General features: G+C 33.0%; 1 protein-coding gene across 1 annotated transcript in view; it reads right to left on the bottom strand.

The window, feature by feature from the left end:
• The window catches only part of EPHA6 (EPH receptor A6), an 809,212-nt gene that overhangs the window by 103,122 nt on the left and 685,152 nt on the right, over nt 1-20,938 (bottom strand). The window contains 1 exon segment of the mRNA XM_006923412.1: nt 17,387-17,457. Within this exon segment, the coding sequence (XP_006923474.1) occupies nt 17,387-17,457 (71 nt within the window).

Raw genomic sequence — 20,938 nt, 5'->3', positions numbered from 1 at the left:
TTTTTTTTTTTTTGCATGAATTGGTGTTGGATTTTGTCAGTGCTTTTTCTTCATCTACTTATATAATCAGGTAAATTTTCTTTTTTAGATTTTAATACGATTAATGACATTACTTGAATTTTAAAAGTTGAATCAGTTTTGCTTACCAGGGTATATACCACGTTGTTGTGGGGTATAATTCTTTTATGCAATATAGGCTTTAATGTGCTAATATTTCCAAATTTTCTTTAACAGTTTTATTGAAACATAATTCACATACCATACAGTTTATGCTTTTTAAAATATATAATCACTTTTAGTGTATCCACAGAGTTGTGTAATCATCACCATAATCAATTTTAAAACCTTTTCACCATTCCCAAAAGAAACCCTATACTCAATAGCAATCAATCCATATTTTCCCCAGCTCCCTGCATCAGCCCTAGCAACTACTAATCTACTTTCTATCTCTATAGATTTGACTATTTTAGATATTTCATATGAATGGAATCATATAATGTGTGGTCTTTTGCGACTGTCTTCCTTTACTTAGTATAATGTCAGAGTTCCTTCGTGTAATAGCATGTATTGGTACTTTATTGTTTTTACTAATGAATAATATTCTATTCATTTTGTTTCTCTGTTCATTTGACAGACATTACAGTTACTTCACTCTTTGACTATCATACAAGACCTTTTTGAGGGTTATTTACCTTTTTTTTGTGAGAACATTTAAGTTCTACCTTAAATAATACAATACAGTGTTATAAACTATAGTTACCATGTTACACACTAGATCCTCAGAACTTATTCATCTTATGACTGAATGTTTGTACCTTTTTACAAACCTCTCCCTATTTCTCACACTCCCCCTAATCCTGGCGACCATTTTTCTGCTCTGCTTCTGAGTTCAACTTTTCTTTTCTTTCACATTTTTCTCCTTCCTTCCTCCCTTTCTTCCTTCTGACCCGTAGGTTGCAAATAAGGCAGAAAACGTATTCGTGGTGTTTTTTTTTGTTTTTTTTGCTTCTTTCTTCCTTCCTTCCTTCTTTCCTCCCTCCCTCCCTCCCTTTCTCCCTCCCTCCCTCTCTTCCTCCCTTCCTCTCTGCCTCTGTGTCTCTTTTAGATTCCACGTAAAAGTGATACCACAAAGTATTTGCTTTTTTGTATGACTTATTTCCCTTACCATAATATCTTCCAAGATCATACATGTTGTGATAAATAGCAGGAATTCCTTTTTTAAGGTTGAATAATATTCCATTATATATATATGCAGAGTATTTATATTTTGCATATTCTTAATTCACTCATCCATCAACAGACACTTAGGTTGTTTCCATACACTGGCTGTTGTGAATATGCTGCAGTGAATATGAGAATACAGATATCTCTATGAGATAATTTTTTAGTATTCTTTGAATGTAAATCAGAAGTGGGACTGCTGAGTCATATGGCAGTTCTATTTTTAATTTCTCAAGGAATCTCCCTACTGTTGTCCATAGTTGCTGTACCAGTTTATATTCCCATCGACAGTGTCCAAGGGTTCTCTTTTCTTCACATCCTCACCACAATTCTTACTCATTTTTTTGATAATAGCCATCTTTATAAGTGTGAGATGATATCTTGTGGTTTTAATTTGCATTTCCCTGATGACCAGGGATGTTAAGCATCTTTTCATCTACTTGTCGCCTATTTCTATGTCTTTTTTTGAAAAACAAAAAAATTCGATTCAGATTTTTTTCCCCTTTAAAAAAATTGAGTTGTGTTTTCTGTTATTGGATTGTATGAGTTTCTTATATATTTTGGATGTTAATTCCTTATCAGACATAAGGTTTGCAAATATTTTCTCTCTTTCCACTGGTTGCCTTTTATTTTGTTGACAGTTTCTTTTGCTGTACAGAAGCTTTCATTTGTTGTAGTGGCATTTGTTATTTACTTTTGTTGTCAAATCCAAGAAATCATTGCTAAGACCAATGTCAAGGATCTTACCTCTTGTTTTCATCTAGAAGTTTTAGGTCTTAGGTCAAGTTTTTAATCCATTTTGAGTTATTTTTTTGTACATTGTATAACAGGGGTCCAGTTTAATTCTTTTGCATGTGGCTGTCCAGTTTTTCTAGCACCATTTATTGAGGAGACTTTGTTTTCCCCATTGTATATTCTTGGCTCCTTTGTCTTAAATGAATTAATGCATGTGTGGGTTTTTTTATGGGTTTTCTATTTTGTTCCATTGATCTATGTGTTAATTTTTATGCCAATACCATACTGTTTTGATTACTGTAGCTTTGTATTATAGTTTGAAATTAGAAAGTGTGATGCCTCCAGCTTTTCTCTCTTAAGATTGTTTTGGTTATTTGGGGTCTTTTGTTGTTCCAAACAAATTCAAAGATTAATTTTTCTATTTTTGTTAAAAATGTCATTAAAATTTTGAAAGGAATAGCATTGAACCCATAAATTGCTTTTGCGTAATCTGGACAGTTTAATGATATTAATTCTTCTAAACTACAAGCACAAAATATCTTTCGATTATTTGTGTCCTCTAATTTCTTTCATCGATGTCTTATAGTTTTCACATCCTTGGGTAAAATTATTCCTAAAATTTTATTCTTTTTTGATTAAATTGTAAATGGTATTTTTTCTTTATTTTTCTTTCTGATAGTTTGTTGTTAGTTTTTTTTGGTGGAGTCTTTAAGGTTTTCTATATATAATACCATGTTATCTGCAAATAGAGACAGTGTTACTGTTTCCTTTCTGATTAGGATACCTTTTAAACTCTTTTTCTTGCCTAATTGCTCTAGCTTAGACTTCCAATATTATGTTGAGTAAAAGCGATGAGAGTGGGTATCTTTGTCTTGTCCCTAATTGTAGAGAAAAAGCTTTCAGCTTGTCACTGTTGAATATGATGTTAGCTGTGGGCTTGTCATATATGGCTTTTATTATGTTGAGAAGATTTTTTTATCATAAGTGGATGTTGAATTTTGTCAAATGCTTTATCTGCATCCATTGAGATGATCATATTATTTTTTTTTCCTTCATTTTGTTAATGTAGTATATCACATTAATTGATTCGTGGATGTCGAATCATCCTTGCATCCCTGGAATAACTTCTATTTGATCATGTCGTATGATACTTTTAATGAACTGTTAAATTTTATTTGCTAATATTTTGTTGAGAATTTTTGTATCTATTTTCATCTGGGATATTGGCTTGTAGTTGTTTTTTTCTTGGATTGTTCTTGCTTGGCTTTGTTATCAGGGTAATGCTGGTCTTGTAAAACAGGTTGGAAGTAGTCCTTCCTCTTCCATTTCATACAAGTTATTTTAAAATTATTTTAACTATTCTTATTACCAATATTTGAAAAGACTTGAATTATATACATTATCAGCAACATAGAAATTATGATTCTAATAACAGTATGGGCATCATTTAAAAATGAGATTTCGGTGTTTGAAAAGAATATATACCTCTTTCTCTCTGTTTTTCATGGGACTATACAATGTAGTATATTTATTTCTAATTCAAATGGCCACGATCTTTTCAGGGATCCATGAGGTTACACACCTGCTCTTTTATACTATGTTGACATTTGCACTAATGGTATAAAATTCTGCTGGGTAAAATTGCAGAAGCCTTAACACAATCATGGTTGTAGCACCAAATCAAACTGTACTAATATTCTCATATTCTTTTCTGCCACATGAACAAACAAAATAGAATAGTTTTGTATAAGAATGTACTTGGTGAAGCAGTAAAACTCATTAATTTTGTTAATGTTGATCCTTGATTATACACTTTCATAATTAATATCTGTGAGGGAGAGAAGAAAGCAAGATTGGGCAGCAGCAGAAGTTAAAGTGCAGTGCACTCACAGTAATGGCCTTGGTATATTCCATGAAATGTTCTGGTTTTGGGAAAACTCTTCAGAGTTGATCCAAATTGGAAAAAAGAGTCTGGTAGTCTACTAGATGTAGACTACTCCTGTAAAAGTTTCATGGCCTTGGGTGAGATGGATTTCTCTCATGAAGGGGATTTCCCAGAGGGCCTCAGCTAAGAACTATCAGCTTCCAAAATTCCAGAATCTATAGGAATAAAGGAGTTGATTCTGAGAGTTGTCTACAAGAAAGTTCCTTCACGCAAATCTCCTTTTAAGAATCTGCTTCCCAGTAAGCCCAATCTGTGATAATCTACCTATCTATCTATCTATATCTATCTATCTATCTATCTACCTACCTTCTATCATCTTTCTATCATCTATCATTTACCTATCTGCTATCTATAAAATGTGGGCTTGAAGAAAGAAAAGTTCCAAAAATAGTTCTATATATTTTTTGGAAATTCATATCTCAATTATTGCCACATTTTTCTTGGGGAAAAAATGTTAACATTCTTTAAATACTACAAGCCAGTCACAATTATAAGCTCTTTACAAGTATTATCTTATTTAATCTTTTCAAGAACTCCGTGATTTAAGTGTAGTTATTCTCTCTATCTTATAGGCGGTCAAAGTGAAGGACAAAGAGATTTAATAACATAGTAAATGATAAATTCAGGATTTGAATGCAGGCCATGTCATCCAGAGTCTGTATTCTTATTAAATGGAGTTGTTTGAAAAAGAGTTGACCCGAACTTTGCCATAATGACCCAGTCTAGGCTAGTTTGGGCAGCATAATTTTGCTGAATAAGGCAAGGTATAAAAAAGCTCTGAGACTATGAAACCAAAAACAAACAAACAAGAACATTCCAGATAAACTAGCAAATAAGGATTTATTTATCTATGTCTGGTTGAGAGAAATAGCCCCATTTCTTCATACATGAGGTATGGCACAAATCTATTTCTCTACAAATGATGCAACTCTCTCCTTCAAACAAAATCTATATTTCTTTTTCTAGTCTTTGTCAACATAGCCTTCTCAAGTGTGGTTTAGGACATATTGGTTTTCTTGAATATTGTGAGTGGTTAATAAACGGTGACTGAATTAAATAAGCTTTGATACTATCTTGTAGAGCACCAGTTGCTATCGTTATGTTATTCCTATATTCTTGTATAAAAAAGACCATTTTCTTTTTTTAAGTTTGGGTATGGATTTTCTCCCTTTTATGTAGCAGTTCTATCACAGCATCCACTATTCTGCTATGGCTTGTGTCAGCACTTGATAAATATTAATTCAAATTGAATTGAATTGTTTATGAGGGGAGGAGAAAAATGTGAGAGCACTGAGATTTAATATCTTTGGGTTTCCTACCAGATATTAATCAAAAAGAAACTATGAATTTTTTTATGACATATGGTTATTTTCCCAGGAAGGCAGATTCAAATGAAAGAGAGAGAATGTGGCATATTTACACACTGCATCTCAGAGCTTAGTAGCTAGAATTCAGTTTGTCTTCATTCTTCTTTTTCTTTGCTATCTCAACCTGACTGCTGAGAAATCTGGAGCTTAACCTTTAAGTGACAGAAAGGGTTAGCCTGATGGGAAGGTGTTTTCTGAAAGCTATACGTAATAATGTCTGCTACTTCTAAAGCTGCAGACCTGCACCAGACCCTCTCTCAGACCCCAGAGCAGAGCATCCACCAGATCTGAGCTGTCACTGGCATGCCACATTGTCTCCACAGTAATGCAAGCTCCTGGTGGTGGCTTTCAAGACCCTTCTATGTGAGTTGTGCCCCACGGGCCCTTTAAACTTCTCAGCATCTTAGGTTGACCTCAGATACTGAGCCTGTGCTTAGGATAAATGTAGAGTCTGAGAGCCATGCTGTGCTGAAGTCATCACATTATTGCCTAACAACATTAAAAAAAAATTCAATATAATAAATATGTTTAACAAATATATTTTATGAAACACAAATATCACTCCTCCCACTCATTTGTGATTCGGTACAAAGTTATGTCCCTTGCTTCTATCTCTTTTCATAACCTTATTCTAATTCAATTTTTTTGTGTGTGTTTACTTCATTCCTATAACATGTTATTTCATATCTAATGTGCTTTGCTTATTCAGTTCCCTCTTCCAGGAAATGTTCTTCTAATCTGTCAACTGAGTTTCATGATAAGTATCATCTGTTCTAGGAGGTACTTGCTGAATCGCCAACTTAATTTTTTCAAACAATACTCATTGAACATCTACTATGAGCCAGTTATTTCCTCTAATTGCTGGAATCAGAGTGGGAAGCAAAAGAGAAAGGTGTCTGCTCCAGGTGTACTTACATTTAATTGGAGGCAGAGAGACAGAAAATAAACAGGTAAAAAAATAAATGAGATACTTTAAGATGAGAAACTATAAAATAAATAAAATGTGTGTGAAGAATGATATGTGAAGCCTGTGAATAGTTTCCAGCATGTACAAATGACTTAAATCAGGATTGAATTTGACGTGCTTAAGAAATGAAAACCAATGAGGCTGGCACTTGTTGAGTGAGAGAGGGAAAGGGAGACCGAAGAGGTAGGCAGAGGTAAAATCAGGTACTGTCTTATAAGCCAAGGTGAAGGGTTTGAACTTTATTCTAGAAGTAATGAGAAGTTAGAGAAGAATTTTAATTAGGAAGTGATATACTCTGACTTGTGTAGGGAGAATGGAAACAGAGAGATCAATTTGGAAGTTATTAGAGTTAACACAGGAGAGAGAAATAGGAGGCTTAAATCAGGTTTGAGATCTATTTTAGAGGCAGCAGATTGGATGGAGGGGAAAACAGGTCAGGACAGTGGAGAAATAAAGTTGTATCAAGTTTCTTTCTTTATTGTTCTTGAAGCATCCTGTCTATATGAACGTTGGCTAAAACAATGTGTGTATCTGTCTGTCCCTCCCACTGGTTTGAACAAAATCTTATTTAGGGCAATGAGCATACCTGTCGTGTTCATCTCAGGGCCTAACATCATGCCTGGCACACAATAGATATTTGACAGATATTCACTGATTGAACTGAACTGAATTTATTTATTTTTCTCTTAATGGAGTGAAGTACTTCAAGCATTTAGTCAGTAGTGAGATATTCTTAAAGCATTTTTCATGGAAAGTTATATTTACTATAAGAGATTCTCTGTGAAAATCATGAGTAAATGAGAAGTATTGACTACACTTGCAACTGTCTTTACTTCTGAGGGCAAGATTTTGGTTTTGCTCTAATCATGACCACCAATTCTTATATTTTTGCTTTAGAGTGAGAAAAAGGCGGGTAATATGTTATACAGATTTCTGCTATATTTCTTTCTAGGTCTTCACCGGAGAATAGTAGTAATGTTGAGCCCATCAACATAATAGCTGTACAAACTATCAAAGGTTGGTGGACCACAATATAAATCAGTACCTTCAACTTTCTTGTTGAAAAATGTACAGTACTTCTTTGTAGGAAGTAAATAGTTATAGTGATTCAGTGTCCTGAGAATGTTAAATATGAGTGATAAACAGTATTATACCTAGTAGATGGTAAGCTGCTATTCTAGAGTAGCATTCATAAAAATTGCACATCGTTATTTAACAAACATTTTCAGAGAATCCAATTCACTATGTGGTGTCTTGGCTACCAATAATAAATAAATCATTTTCCAAAGATTCCTCACAATCTGGTGTAATGAACATTTTTGGATAATGACAGTTTATGCTCTAAAATGAAAGATGAAAATTTGGTTCATATGTATGTCAAAAGACTATTTTGGTTATCTAACCACAAATTATAAGAAATGCCTTTCAAAAAAGAATGACAAAAATAGAATGGTTATCTGAAGACTGGTTACTTCCAAAATGCTGACTTGAGCTATAAAATGGCTACTTCCAAAATGCTGACTTGAGCTATAAAATGGCTATACAGAAAATGTACCTTACTAAGCGGTTTGCAAAAGATCAAGGTATATAAACAGTAAACACTTTATAAGCCTCTTGTTCCCCTACTTTTGTGTTGCTAGAGGTCTTTCTGAGAAAACTAGATGTTGTTAGAAATGTAATAAATTTGTGAGGCAAAAGATGAGAATCTATGAAGAGCTATGACAGAGAGGAGCTAACCCTGTGTTCCTAATTGTTCTTTAGTCCAAAAGTATCCTCACTCACACTGTCTGCTTGTTTCTACTTCTTTCTATTTTGTTACTTGAAATTCCATTATTAAAATTCTATTTGTGCCATCGTGTCAAAGGCTGGGGGGAGAGGAATATAGGGAGTTACTAATCAATGGGCATTAGGTTTCAGATAAGCAAGATGAATAAGTTCCAGAGATCTGCTGCACAACATTGTACCTATTTTCAACAATACTGTATTGTACAAATTTGTCAAGAAAGTAAATCTCAGATTAAGTGTTATTGTCAGAATAAAATAAAGTAAATTCTATTTGGGCTTACAAATTCATGTAAAAGATGCAAAATTCACATAAAGAAATTAATATAGTATTTGTGAATCACATACTAATATGAATTAGTTTAACTTTATATCCAGCTAAGATCTATGGCATGAAAGAGTGGAAGCTTAGATAAGGATGGGGTAATAAGGGTCCATGTCACAGGTAACTTTATGAGGTGGAAAGGGCCTAGGCTAGGAATAAGAGAAGGTGGAGAGAGGGTGTGCCACAAGAGAACATGAAGGGAGTGGATGCCATAAAAAAATGGCCTTTAAAAAATTTTGCCCAAGAAAGTCATGTACAGGGAAGGAAAACACACTTTTTTTTTTTTTTAAAGGAAACTTCTAGCTCCCTTCTGTATTGGAAGTTACATCCTTTAGCTGTAGTCTGTGTTAAATAGGTTTTTATGTATCTGCTCAGGGACTTAAGCAATGTCTTTAAAAAGAAATATTTATGGAAAAATGCATTCCGAGTTCTCAACAATTGATTTATAAGTGGCTTTGCAGACAACAGTCTTTGGAGGATTACTTCCATAACTTAAGTTTAAAGTTAAAATTCAGTTTTTCTATGTTTCTAAATCAGAAAGGTGACCATGCTATGACTTTTAAAAATGCTCCTGAATTTGAAAAAGAAATGGCTAAGGTTATTTATAGATTTGAAAAGACCAAATCATTCTCGTTTTAAAATAACCACTGAACAAATAAGAATCAATGTCTCCTTTTTACTGAAGTCTTAGTTCTTGTGGCCTCCCCAGTTGCAAATCTTATTATAATTTTCTGTAGAATATTTACTAAATCCTCCAAGGATTTTTCTTTTGTAGTTATTGTGGTTTGGACTTAAACTTGGCAGAGTTATATTTTTTAGTGATAGAAGGGAGAGGCCACCAAGAATGGAACCAGAAATTTCAATCATAAGGAAACTAAAAATGTCATTTCTATTATACTTAAAAAAAAAATCTAAGAAGAAAAGTAGATATGGATTTGTGAAAGTTGACAGTTGGATTTCAGAATTACATTTTAAGAGCTTAAAGTGAATCTGAATATAATACAGCTTAGCGTAAAAAGCTTACTACTGAATTTGATTTTTTTTTGCTTAGATTTGTATGAAGGTAATGTATACTAGCTACGATGCGCGGCACTTAAATAATGCCAAGAAAACATAAACATTTTGTTTGACATCTGGGGCCGTCTGGGGCAGGGTGTCACAGAGAGGCAAGGTCTTGATGAAGCATCATTAGAGTGCATCAGAATTTCTTGGGGAAGTTTTTGCAAAGTAAACCTGCATAGGTCTGAATATATATTTTGTACAATCTCTCTAGGATAGTGATTCTGATTGCAGACATGGTTGAGAACCACGAGTTCTGAGTCTAATATTTAGTTCTGTAAATCTCAAATCTCCTGTATGGTCCAAAATGGGATGATATAAGATTAACCATAGAAGAGTTAAGAAAAATGCATGGAATTTCTGTATATACCACTATAATTACAAATTATACACTAATTAAAAAAATCAATGTAAAGTCCTGATGTAAAAGGAGAATTAATAAGAAAAATTATAAAACACAATTTCATGGTACCAGGTACTACAAATGACATAACATATTTGCAGTACTAAAATGTTTAAAGAAATAAATTCGGGCTGTTGGAAGTTAGAAGTTGTGCTCTAACTTCTAATTCAAAAATAAAAAGTTCAGCCAACCCTTCACTGGGTTCTAAACACACCAATCTTTCATATATTTAAATGTGCTGTCACATTATTTTTAGAACAGTATTTGGCATTAAGCTGGCACAAGCTTGATAAATAGTAACGTTCATCTACGTGAAGTTTCACATATACTATTTTTCTGAAAAAATGTAATTAAGAGGGTGTAATTCAACTATAACTTTTATAGTTTAAAGACAGGTATTGGTGGATAAATGCAACTTTACTTTTTTTCCACCGTTGAATATAAAATGAATGTAATGTAGATTAATTTTGCTCTCATACCGCAGCACAAATATAACTCCATACAACACAATTTACAAGAAGAGTATGCTAATAAAATACAGCTCTCATTATTAATATATAACTAGCATAAGGTAAAATGCCATGTTTATTAGATTTATAATTTGAGTACATAAATATTTAAAAGATTCCTTTAATTTTTTAAATTAATATTTGCATTACATTTGTTCAGGACAACTCTTTGAATGACTTACATTCCTTTTGAAATGCTGATATGTACTTATATGTATTATTTAAATGCTCATGCTCGTGAAGTATATATATAGATTTTTTTAAATGGTGAAAAATTAAAGCTATTTTTAGCTACTAGAAAAAACAGATCAAGAAGTAACGAAAATGATTTAAAAACTCTTAGTGACATCCTCTGAAATTTATTATTATAATAATAATAGACAACATTATGGACTTCTTCATACACACCAGACACTATTTTAGGAGTTTTAGGTCTATTAGCCATTTAATACTATAATATTCATAATAACTGTAAGAAGTAGTTATTGCCTATTATTGACCTTTTTTGTGGATGACATTCGTCCTTGAATCTTCTCTTTTGCTTATATACTTTATCCAATCCACCAGCAAATCCTATTGGCTCTACTTTCAAAATACAACCCAGAATCTACCATTTTCCTTCAAGCCAGCTGCAACTGTCTTCATCTAAACCACTGTCGTCTTACCTGAGTTATTGCAAAAGCCTCCTAATTTTCCTGCACCATCTCTACCTGACTATAGTCCCTTTTCAATAAAGCAACCAGAGTAATCCTTTAAAAAATAGATTATGTTGTGCCTTTACTCTAAACCCTGCAATAGCTTTCCATATTATCCATAGAAAACACAAAGTCCCCTTAGTTTTTATTTCTGTTTTGTTCACTTCTCTATTTCTAGCTCCAGAGCAATGCTTGGTCTACTACAGTCTATAAACACATATTTGTGCAAAAAAAAAAAAAAGAACGATTTTAGCTGACCTTGGGCAATTTATCTAACTTGCTTTGCCTTAGTTTCCTCATTGGCAAAATGAGGTTAATAGCAACATCTACCTCCAAATGTCATTGTAACCACCAGGTGAGTTAATGTGTGGGAATGGAATAATGCGTGACTCATAAAGAGCCCCATAAATGTTGTCTACATTAATTACAGATCATCTTCATTTTTACTTTAGCCACTGAGATGCCTAGGTCTACACCTGGAAATTATCATCCCTAAGATTGCCTCACGTTAGAAATCTTTAATATCAATCTAATGTGTCAGCAAACTGTCCCGGATTTGTAGCATTTGACAATTCATGTGGTGTAAATATTCCCATCATGGCCAATTTCAAGCTCCTGACAGTTAAACAACCTGCTCCCCAAATTTCTGACTATTTAATAATAAGGATTTATATTTTTATTGTTGTCTGGACATTGTCACTGTATGTTACATAGGCATTCCAAAAGTAACATAACACAAATTAAACTCGTCATCTCTCCCAACAACCAGCCCATCCTCCTCTGTATCTTCATTTCAGTTGGTAGCGCCACCTTCCACACATTCTTTTTACTCCCAGGAATCCTTTCCTGAGCATATTTTGGGCTATGATTTCCTTACTTAGTCTGATCGTTTGCGTTTATCTTTATTAATTTCTTCCCTTTTATATTGTTATTTATGGATGACACTCCTTGCTTGCTTGCTCATGAGATTGTGTTTTGTAAATAATGTCTGTATATCTTTTTTCTCGTGTTGAAGAATTCAAGATGGGAGTAGGAGCCTGCAGCATGAACATAATATACCATCTTGAATTGAAAACAGTGATATTATATTTTTACATAACTGTATTTTATGATAAGATAAGCAAATCTACATCCAACAAATGTTATAAAATAACAGAATAATTTTTTTTAGTTGACATGTGAAATCTAAAAGTTTCAAAATGTTTTATAACTCTTTTCATTTGGATTGTTTGTTAATATTAGAGTATAAAAATGAAGGTCAAAAAATTTAGAGACAAGAGATTGTCAGGTAAGTGTCACGAAAAGTGTTTATTAAATCCATATGTATAGTTGAACAAAGACCTTATAGGAATGATGGCCAAGATTACACTTAATTTGCACTAGTGTATTTCCTTGGAAAAGTTAGGAAAATATGCACATCATTGAAGGCATATTTTCCAGGAAGCCAGACTCATGCTCCACTTGTTAAGTCAGAATGCATTTTATTTTAAAATTAGAAGATCATGCATAGTGACATACCCACCTAAACCCCCTTCTACACACACAGACACACACGCTTACTCACAAACAGATGCAGTTATCTACACTGCCCCTAAAATATATATGTGGGGGAATGTCCATAAGGATCCCAAATAGGAGAAGATTTATATGAATCTGGTTTAATATCATAGCCATCCAGCCACTACCACTGGCACTAGATTATAATCTTGTATTTAGTTTTGCTACCACTCCTTCATATAAAACAGTAAATTGAACTAATTTTCAAATAGTGTGGGAGATCAAAGAGAAATCTTTTCTGCCTCTAACAAGCACAAAATGCTGTTAATGAGTCATGGATGGCTTCTCTGCTACGCAATACACTTAGCCACTTTCTTTTTCTGTGCTCACAGAAGCTGTGACTATCAAATTCTACAGCAGTAGTTTGAAAAATGACTTCACTTTTGAGAATTTGTGAGCCACATATATTTATATATTTTATTTCTGTTTAAAGTTTATAAAGCACTTTGACGTAAAGTTTATAAAGCACTTTGAGGGTCTGAGATAAAAGAGATATGATTATAAAGAAGGGTAAGAATATTAAGGAAGGGTACAAAGAGAGCATTTGGCCCTATTTTTCCCCCATTTTCATTTTGATAGAATTCTATGTGCAGAGGGGACACATGACCACATGGGGAGATGAAAGTAGACTAATAAGTAATAAGTAATTTACCAAAAAGATAGAATTTATAGTGTATGAGAACATGGCTTTTGAGTCAGAAACTTGAGTTTGATTCCTCACTCTACCATTTACAATGTGTCGGTCATTATTCTATAAGCTTCACAATAATCAACTCAATAAAACCCTTATAACACTTGTATGAGGTAGACACTGTTAATATTCCTATTTTATAGATGAGTAAACGGAGGCACGGAGAAGTTAGTCCCTTGCCCAAGTCACAAGGTCACGTAGCTGGTAAGTGGCAGAGCCAAGATGAACTAAGAAAATATATGTTAAAATTCTCATAGTAGTGGTAATGGTAGCCACCATCTATTGAACACTTATTCTTTCCCAGATTTTTTTAAAATTAAGTTTATTGGGGTAACATTGGTTAGTACAATTATATAATTTTCAGATTCTTTCCCAGATTTTATGGTGTCTTACCTACATGGTGCATGAAAGTTGAAAAATATTAGTTTTCAAATTTTAAATTATGAAATATACCACTTATAAATGTGCCGTAGGATGTTTATAAGTAAACATTTTATTTATAACATATTATGTTTTCTTTATAATACATTTTAATTAATTCATGATTCGGCAGGATAAAAAGTATATCTGAAGCTAACATTTCTCTCCTAATTTGCTTGTGGCAGTTATTTGATCCAATTTTCAGCAGCAATTTAGATTTGAGTATGTGCTGCATTATTTGCCATTATATTTCACTCTAGGATATGGTTGATACAAAAATAAAACCTATCACAAGCATCATTAGATAATAATATATATCTGATGAAAATGAATTTTTGAATAAATATAGTAGAAGGACATAAGTATATCTGCATTTCAAGTACCATAGGTGGTCCTGATAAATTATTCTAAAATAATTTGGCACATTTACAGGAGAAATGAATACAAGTCATAAAATGATATTCTGAGAATGACTATAGAAAAAAATAAATAGTACATGTCCCCAAACAATGAATTTCATTTTACATTGTGTGAGGAGTATTGCTTTATAATAATGACGATTTTGCTGAATTCAGCTTCTGGCATTGAATCTGGACGAGTCCAGTCACAGTGTAAATGTGTCATCACTGTTAATATCGAGAACAGTTAAAAAAAGAAGACATGGAATCAAAAATAAATTGAAAATGAGATCAAGAGAGAAAGATAAGATACACACAGAACTTGTCCAAATAATATAGAGCAAAAAATGAAGTGAAGAAACAATACTTGAGACTATTCTCATGAAAATGAAGAAAAAAATTAATATAACACATTACAAATAGCAAAAGTCCAGTCAGTTTATTACAAAAATGGCTATGTCTCTCTCTCTCTCTCTGCTGGGGATAAAATATTTACTCTAGTGATTACGTTTTTATATTTCTGTTTTTTTTTCTTTTTTACTTTTAATGAATGTCTCTCATTGCATATAATGGCTTTTTAAATGTTAAAGATATACATACATTTAGAAATATAACTTCATGGTACCTAGTCAGCTCTGTTACTCTGTACTGCTACAGGGTGTACCTTGTCTTATTGTGCTTCACTTTAATGCACCTCACAGATACTACCTTTTATAAATTGAAGGTTTGTGGTAACCCTTCAATGAGCAGGTCTATCAGAACCAGTTTTCAACAGCATTTGCCACTTCATGTCTTTGTGTCACATTTGGTAATTCTCACAATATTTCAAACATTTTCATTTTTACATATTTATTATGGTGATCTGTGATTAGTGGTCTTTGATGTTACTATTGTAATTGTTTTGAGGTGTCACAAGGAATGAACTTAATTGATAAAAGTTGTGTATGTTCTGACTGCTCTATTGACCAGCTGTTCCCCATCTCTCTCCTTTTCCTTCAGCTTCCCTACTCCTTTTGACATAATATTGAAATTAGGCCAATGAATAGCCCTACAGTGGCCTCTAAGTGTACAAGTTAAAGGAAGAGTCATACATCTTTTACTTTAAATCAAAAGCTAGAAATGATTAAGCATAGTGAGGAAGCCATTTCAAAATGGAGATGGGCCAAAAAGCTAGGCTTCTTGCACCAGTTAGCCAAGTTGTGAATGCAAAGGAAGTTTTTGAAGGACATTAAAAGCGCTATTGTGGTGAACACATAAATAATAAGAAAGTAAAACAGACTTATTGCTGATATGGAAAGTTTTATTAGTCTAGATAGAAGATCAAACCAGCCACATTTCCTTAAGCCAAAGCCTAATCCAGAGCAAGGCCCTAATTCTCTTCAGTTCTATGAAGGCTGAGAGAGCTAAGGAAGCTGTAGAAGAAAAGTTTAAAACTAGCAGATGTTGGTTTATGAGGTTTAAGGAAAGAATCCGTTTCCATCTCCATAACATAACATAAAAGTGCAACGTGAGGCAGCAAGTGCTGATGTAGATGCTTTAGCAAGTTATCTAGATGATCTAGCTAAGATGAATAATGAATGTGACCACACTGAACGACAGATTATCAGTGTAGATGAAACAGCCTTCTTTTGGAAGAAGATGCCATCTAGGACTTTCATAGCTAGAGTGGAGAAGTCAATGTCTGGCTTCATAGCATCAAAGGACAAGTTGACTCTTGGTAGGGGCCAATGCAGCTGGTGAAGCCAATGCTCATTTACCATTCCAAAATTTCTAGGACTCTTAAGAATTGTGCTAATTCTGCTCTGCCTGTGCTCTATAAATGGAACAAGCCTGGGTGACAGCACATCTGTTTACAACATGGTTTACTGAATATTTTAGACCTATTGTCGAGACCTGCTCCTCAGAAGAAAGGTTCCTTTAAAAATATTACTGCTCATTGACAATGTACCTGGTCACCCAAGACCTCTGATAGGGATGTACTGCGAGACTAATTTTCATGCCTGCTAACACGACATCCATTCTGCAGCCCATGGATCAAGGAGTCATTTTGACTTGTAAGTATTATTTAAGAAATATATTTCATAAGGCTGTAGCTGTCATAGATAGTAATTACTCTGATATATCTGGGAAAAGTCAATCAAAAACCTTCTGGAAAGGATTCACCATTCTAGATGCCAGTAAGAACACTCATGATACATGGGAAGTAGTCAAAATAGCAACATTAACAGAAGTTAGGGAAAAATTGATGCTAACCTTCTTAGATGATTTGAGGGGTTCAAGAATTCAGTAGAGGGAGTAACTGCAGAAGTGGTGGAAATAGCAAAGGAACTAGAATGGAAATGGAGTCTGAAGATGTGATCAAATTATTGCAATCTCATTATGAAACTTTAACAAATGAAGAACTGCATCTTCTAGATGAGCAAAGAAAGTGATTTCTTGAGATGGAATCTACTCCTGGTGAAGAGTCTATAAATATTGTTGAAATGACAACAAAGGATTTACAGTATTACATACACTTAGTTGATAAAGCTGTGGCAAGGTTTGAGACAATTGACTCCAATTTTGAAAGAAGTCCAACTGTAGGTAAATGCTATCAAAGAGCATGCTATAGATAAGTCATTCATGAAAAAAAGAGTCAATTGATGTGGGAATCTTTGTTGTCTTATTTTAAGAAACTGCCACAATCTCCCCAGCCTTCAGAAACCACCACTCTTATTAGTCAGCAGCCATCAACAGTGAGGCAAGACCCTCTACCAGCAAAAAGATTATTACTTACTACAAGGTCAGATGATGGTTAGCATTTTTGTCAATAAAGTATTTTTTAATTAAGGTATGCACATTGTTTTTGGAGAAATAATGCTATTGTACACTTAATAGACTACAATATAGTGTAAGCATAATTTTTGAATGCATTGAGAAACCAGAAAAATTATGATTCACTTTATTGCGATATTTGCTTTATTGTGATAATCTGGAACCGAGTCCATACTATCTGTAAGGTATACTTGTATGTAACCAAATGATTTTTGCATACACCATACTGTTAAGAATAAATTTCTTAAAAAAAAATATATATTAAAATGGCAAGTGAATTTATAGGAGGGATTAGTTATATCATTATGTGTATATACTCCCCCCTAGTAACACCAATATATCACAGTATCAGAATAATGTACCCTAGAGAAAATGCTATTCTTCATTGAAAAATCTATGAATAACATTATGCAAAAAATAATTTATGATAACTGATTTAAATCTAGAACTCAGAATGGCTTATTTAAATGTCATAAAAAACAAAACAAAACACCTCACCCGCAAAAAGGAGTCTAGGGATCCATTCTCCATATATTCCACCACAATCATTACTGGCCGGCCTGCAAAAAGAGCAAGGGAACACACAGGGATCAGAGCAATTACAGAAATACGTGCTGCAGTTAGAGATTTCCAGCTGTGGCAGCTAAATTACTTGTATTTTATTAACAGGAGTTTCATTTTCCAACATGCTTCTATTAAAGCACTCATTATACATATGCATCTCTCCATTTCTTTATAGCAATATTACTTTTGAGTTAATAAAAAAAACATGATTTACAATAAGAATTACAAGGTGATTAAACACTTCCTTTTCTAGAGGCCTGCAATCACTTGTTTATGTTCTTTTTGTCCTGAGCTTTTCCTTAAAAGATAATCAATAAGCTAAAGTCAGGGTTTAAGCAGTTCCTATAGCTGATTTGGCAGTTGTGGTTATCTTCTCCTATAATAGCACAGTAATTAGGGCTAAATTATATTAAACTGAGCATTTCCAAAATATTCCCAAGGCGAAGCAGAGAAGAGAAATTTATAAATTCTCTTTAAGAAATTATAAACCATTGGTCATAGTCTGCTTTTAAGGGCTTTTAAGTAGAAAAAATGTCAGTAGATTGATGTATACTACAAAGTTGATGGGATTTATAATAATTCTTGATCATCTCTTTATTGGATATAGATTAGATCAACAGAACAATGATGGCCGTATATGAAAAATAAGTAACTGATTTCATAGTCTAGTGCAGAAGCTAAAATGAAAAACTAAACATCATTTATTTCTTTTTGATCATATCTATTTGAAATTGTTATAGTTCCTAACACCTCTATTAGGTAGAATATTTGACATAACTTTGATTTGTTTCAAAAAAAAGAGAATCTATTTGTTCTGCCCAATTTCCAAAGTTTAAAAGATAAACTCATTTCAGATGAAAGAAAAATGTTATTTACCTGAAATAAACATGTATGACATATTTACTTTTTACTTCTATATTTCTTGCTTCTCATTGGAATTTTGAGCAATTCAATCTACACTGTACACAGAATTTTTCCTCATGAGTACAAAGATCTGGAAAGAAATTATGTGTACCAATGCTGGAAATATTAGATTATAATTCATATTCAAACTCATGTCCCTTTTATGAACTCAAAGCCTATGTGTTAGAAAAGGTGATGGTAACAAATTAGTACAATGTCTGCAAATGCTAGATTTTACATTTGAATCCATATTTTAAAGAAAGTTGTGCTAAAGGTTAAATGTGGTAATCAAGTTCCTAATTTATCATGCATAGAATTAGCACCTTAATAAGATCTCCATTGTGTTAGATTTCTATAATGTTCCTCAAAGTCATTAATTTCACCCAAATACAGATAAAGAACTTTATCAGAAAATATCAAGGTCAAATGAACTGTCAGCACTATTTTGTAGACAGTGATCTAGAAGATTGGGTTTTAAATCTGAAAGTTTGTTATGAAATCTTTTATTTGGCCATTGGTTTCAAAGAGCTTGGAGACAGACTGATGCAAACAGTTGGTTAGCAAGGTAGGGAAAAATAAAAGGCCATTTTTATACTGAAATATAAAAATTCTGAGACTAATATTTCAGTCTGAAGTATAATGGATTATGGATGCTAAGGGGGAATGATGCTATGGGGGAAAGGTTACTAAGATTACTGCCTGAGTTCTTCTGCCCATAGTCATAACTTTTCAACTTATCTTGACCGTTGTCGTTAGAGAAATATATTTAATTTTTTAAAAAATATTAAAAAAATTTATCCTCTCCCTGAGAATGTCAGTCTTATAAGAATAAAAACAGCTAGCAAGCACTTCACTTGTATTGATATATACTATTATTATCTCTAGATCAAAGCTGAAGACAATTAGTCAACCCCCAACTCTCCTAACTAGCCTTATCATCTCCTGCTCCATCAGCTGTCGTTATCGCCTATACTTGTCATTCTTGTCTCCCTCTGCCTTTCCTGTTGGTATTCCCGTGCTAGAATTATCTCTCGTCTTGCTTTTCTCCCTAATCATACCTCACGGATCCCCAGAATTTATACACTGCACCTGCTCCTTGAAAGTTTCTCACAGTGATATTTCCTATATTTGCATTCCCATCACATCTTTGTCTGCATTATGAAATGTTGTTTGTGGTTTCGTATTAGGTTGTTTTTCTTTATTATCAACCCACAGATGCTTTGTATTCCTATACACTAGGTTTCTCAAGGCCAACTCTTATACAGCTAAGCAGAATAGGTACTTCATAGAAACAAGTTGATTTTTCTCAATGATTTCATAATTCCTAAGAAAGTAAACCTGAAGAATTTCAGCAAGATTTTGATCTACATTAATATACAGTACTTTGAAATTAGTTCTATCTGTAACTCTTGGGAGCTACTTTATGCTATCTTAAAATTCATCAGTGGCAAGATTTATGTTCTCATTAAAGATAATAAAGAGTCAAATGAAGAATCTCTCAGTTTCTTGTAAATTAAAAGTTTCACACCTGAGCTCTGCATCTTTTGTATTTTGTCCAGTAGCATCAATTAAGAACAACTGTTATTAAACTAAGAATTTTTTTTTTAGAATACTGCCGGCATCTAACCTGTAATTTGTTTTCTAGTGGTTTTCTACAAAGAAGTTACACTGTGAAGATTATAAGTAACTTTACAGTTCATGGTCATCATATATATATGATTTTCTTTATTATTTTATAATAAAGAATATAGATAACTCTATAAGAAATTAAGAAAGTTAGGGTAGTATCCTTCAAATATGCGGCTGGGGAGAAAAGTCTACCAGTAACAGTGCTTTTTCTGTCTTATTTTTAAATATGTAAAATTATGTATTGCATTATTGCTCTTGGAAAATATATTTGGAGATGATTAGTTCTCCTTTCACATTTTCAAAATATTTCACCTATTTCCTTTTAGCCACTTACGCCTCATGTCACAGATTAATTTAGTAGTTGCATTGTATGGAAGTCAATGGAGGAATTCTAGGATTCTTGAAAGTCAGTCAAGTCTCAAAATCCACAGATCTTTTTTTTAGAAGTCTTCAGTGTGATTTAAGAGATCTTTGAAAATATTTAAGTCACACAAAAATGAATTCCTTTAGCTTTTCTTCATAAATGGCCCCAAAATGGTTATAGATATTTTAAACTGCATTAGAATCGAGATCCTATAAGAAATCACTCACTTATATTTGCAACACAATGAATCACAAAATTCCATGTCGTTTTCATTCCGTTTTAGAGAACAGTTGTTTTCTTTAATTAAAACTTTTATGATCTATTGACTAATTAATCTTTTTCAATTTGCAGCTTCCCAATACTTAAGATGATTTAATATAGTTGGTATTAAGAAACCATATCATGATAAGACTATACTTTTCTTGTACTGTTAAAGAAAACAAAAGAAAGGCATTCTTTAAATCTTGGGGGAAATATTTTGCTGTGAATTATTTTCTCTTATTTGCCTCAGCAATGATTTGTGAAAGAAGGGGATTATAGAGATTTAACATTTTCATATAAGTAATGAGTTTGTCTAGACACAGTATTTT

The sequence above is a fragment of the Pteropus alecto genome, unplaced genomic scaffold (assembly GCF_000325575.1).
Source record: "Pteropus alecto unplaced genomic scaffold, ASM32557v1 scaffold379, whole genome shotgun sequence".
Lineage (NCBI taxonomy): Eukaryota > Metazoa > Chordata > Mammalia > Chiroptera > Pteropodidae > Pteropus > Pteropus alecto.
This window is presented reverse-complemented; position numbering and strand designations above follow the sequence as displayed.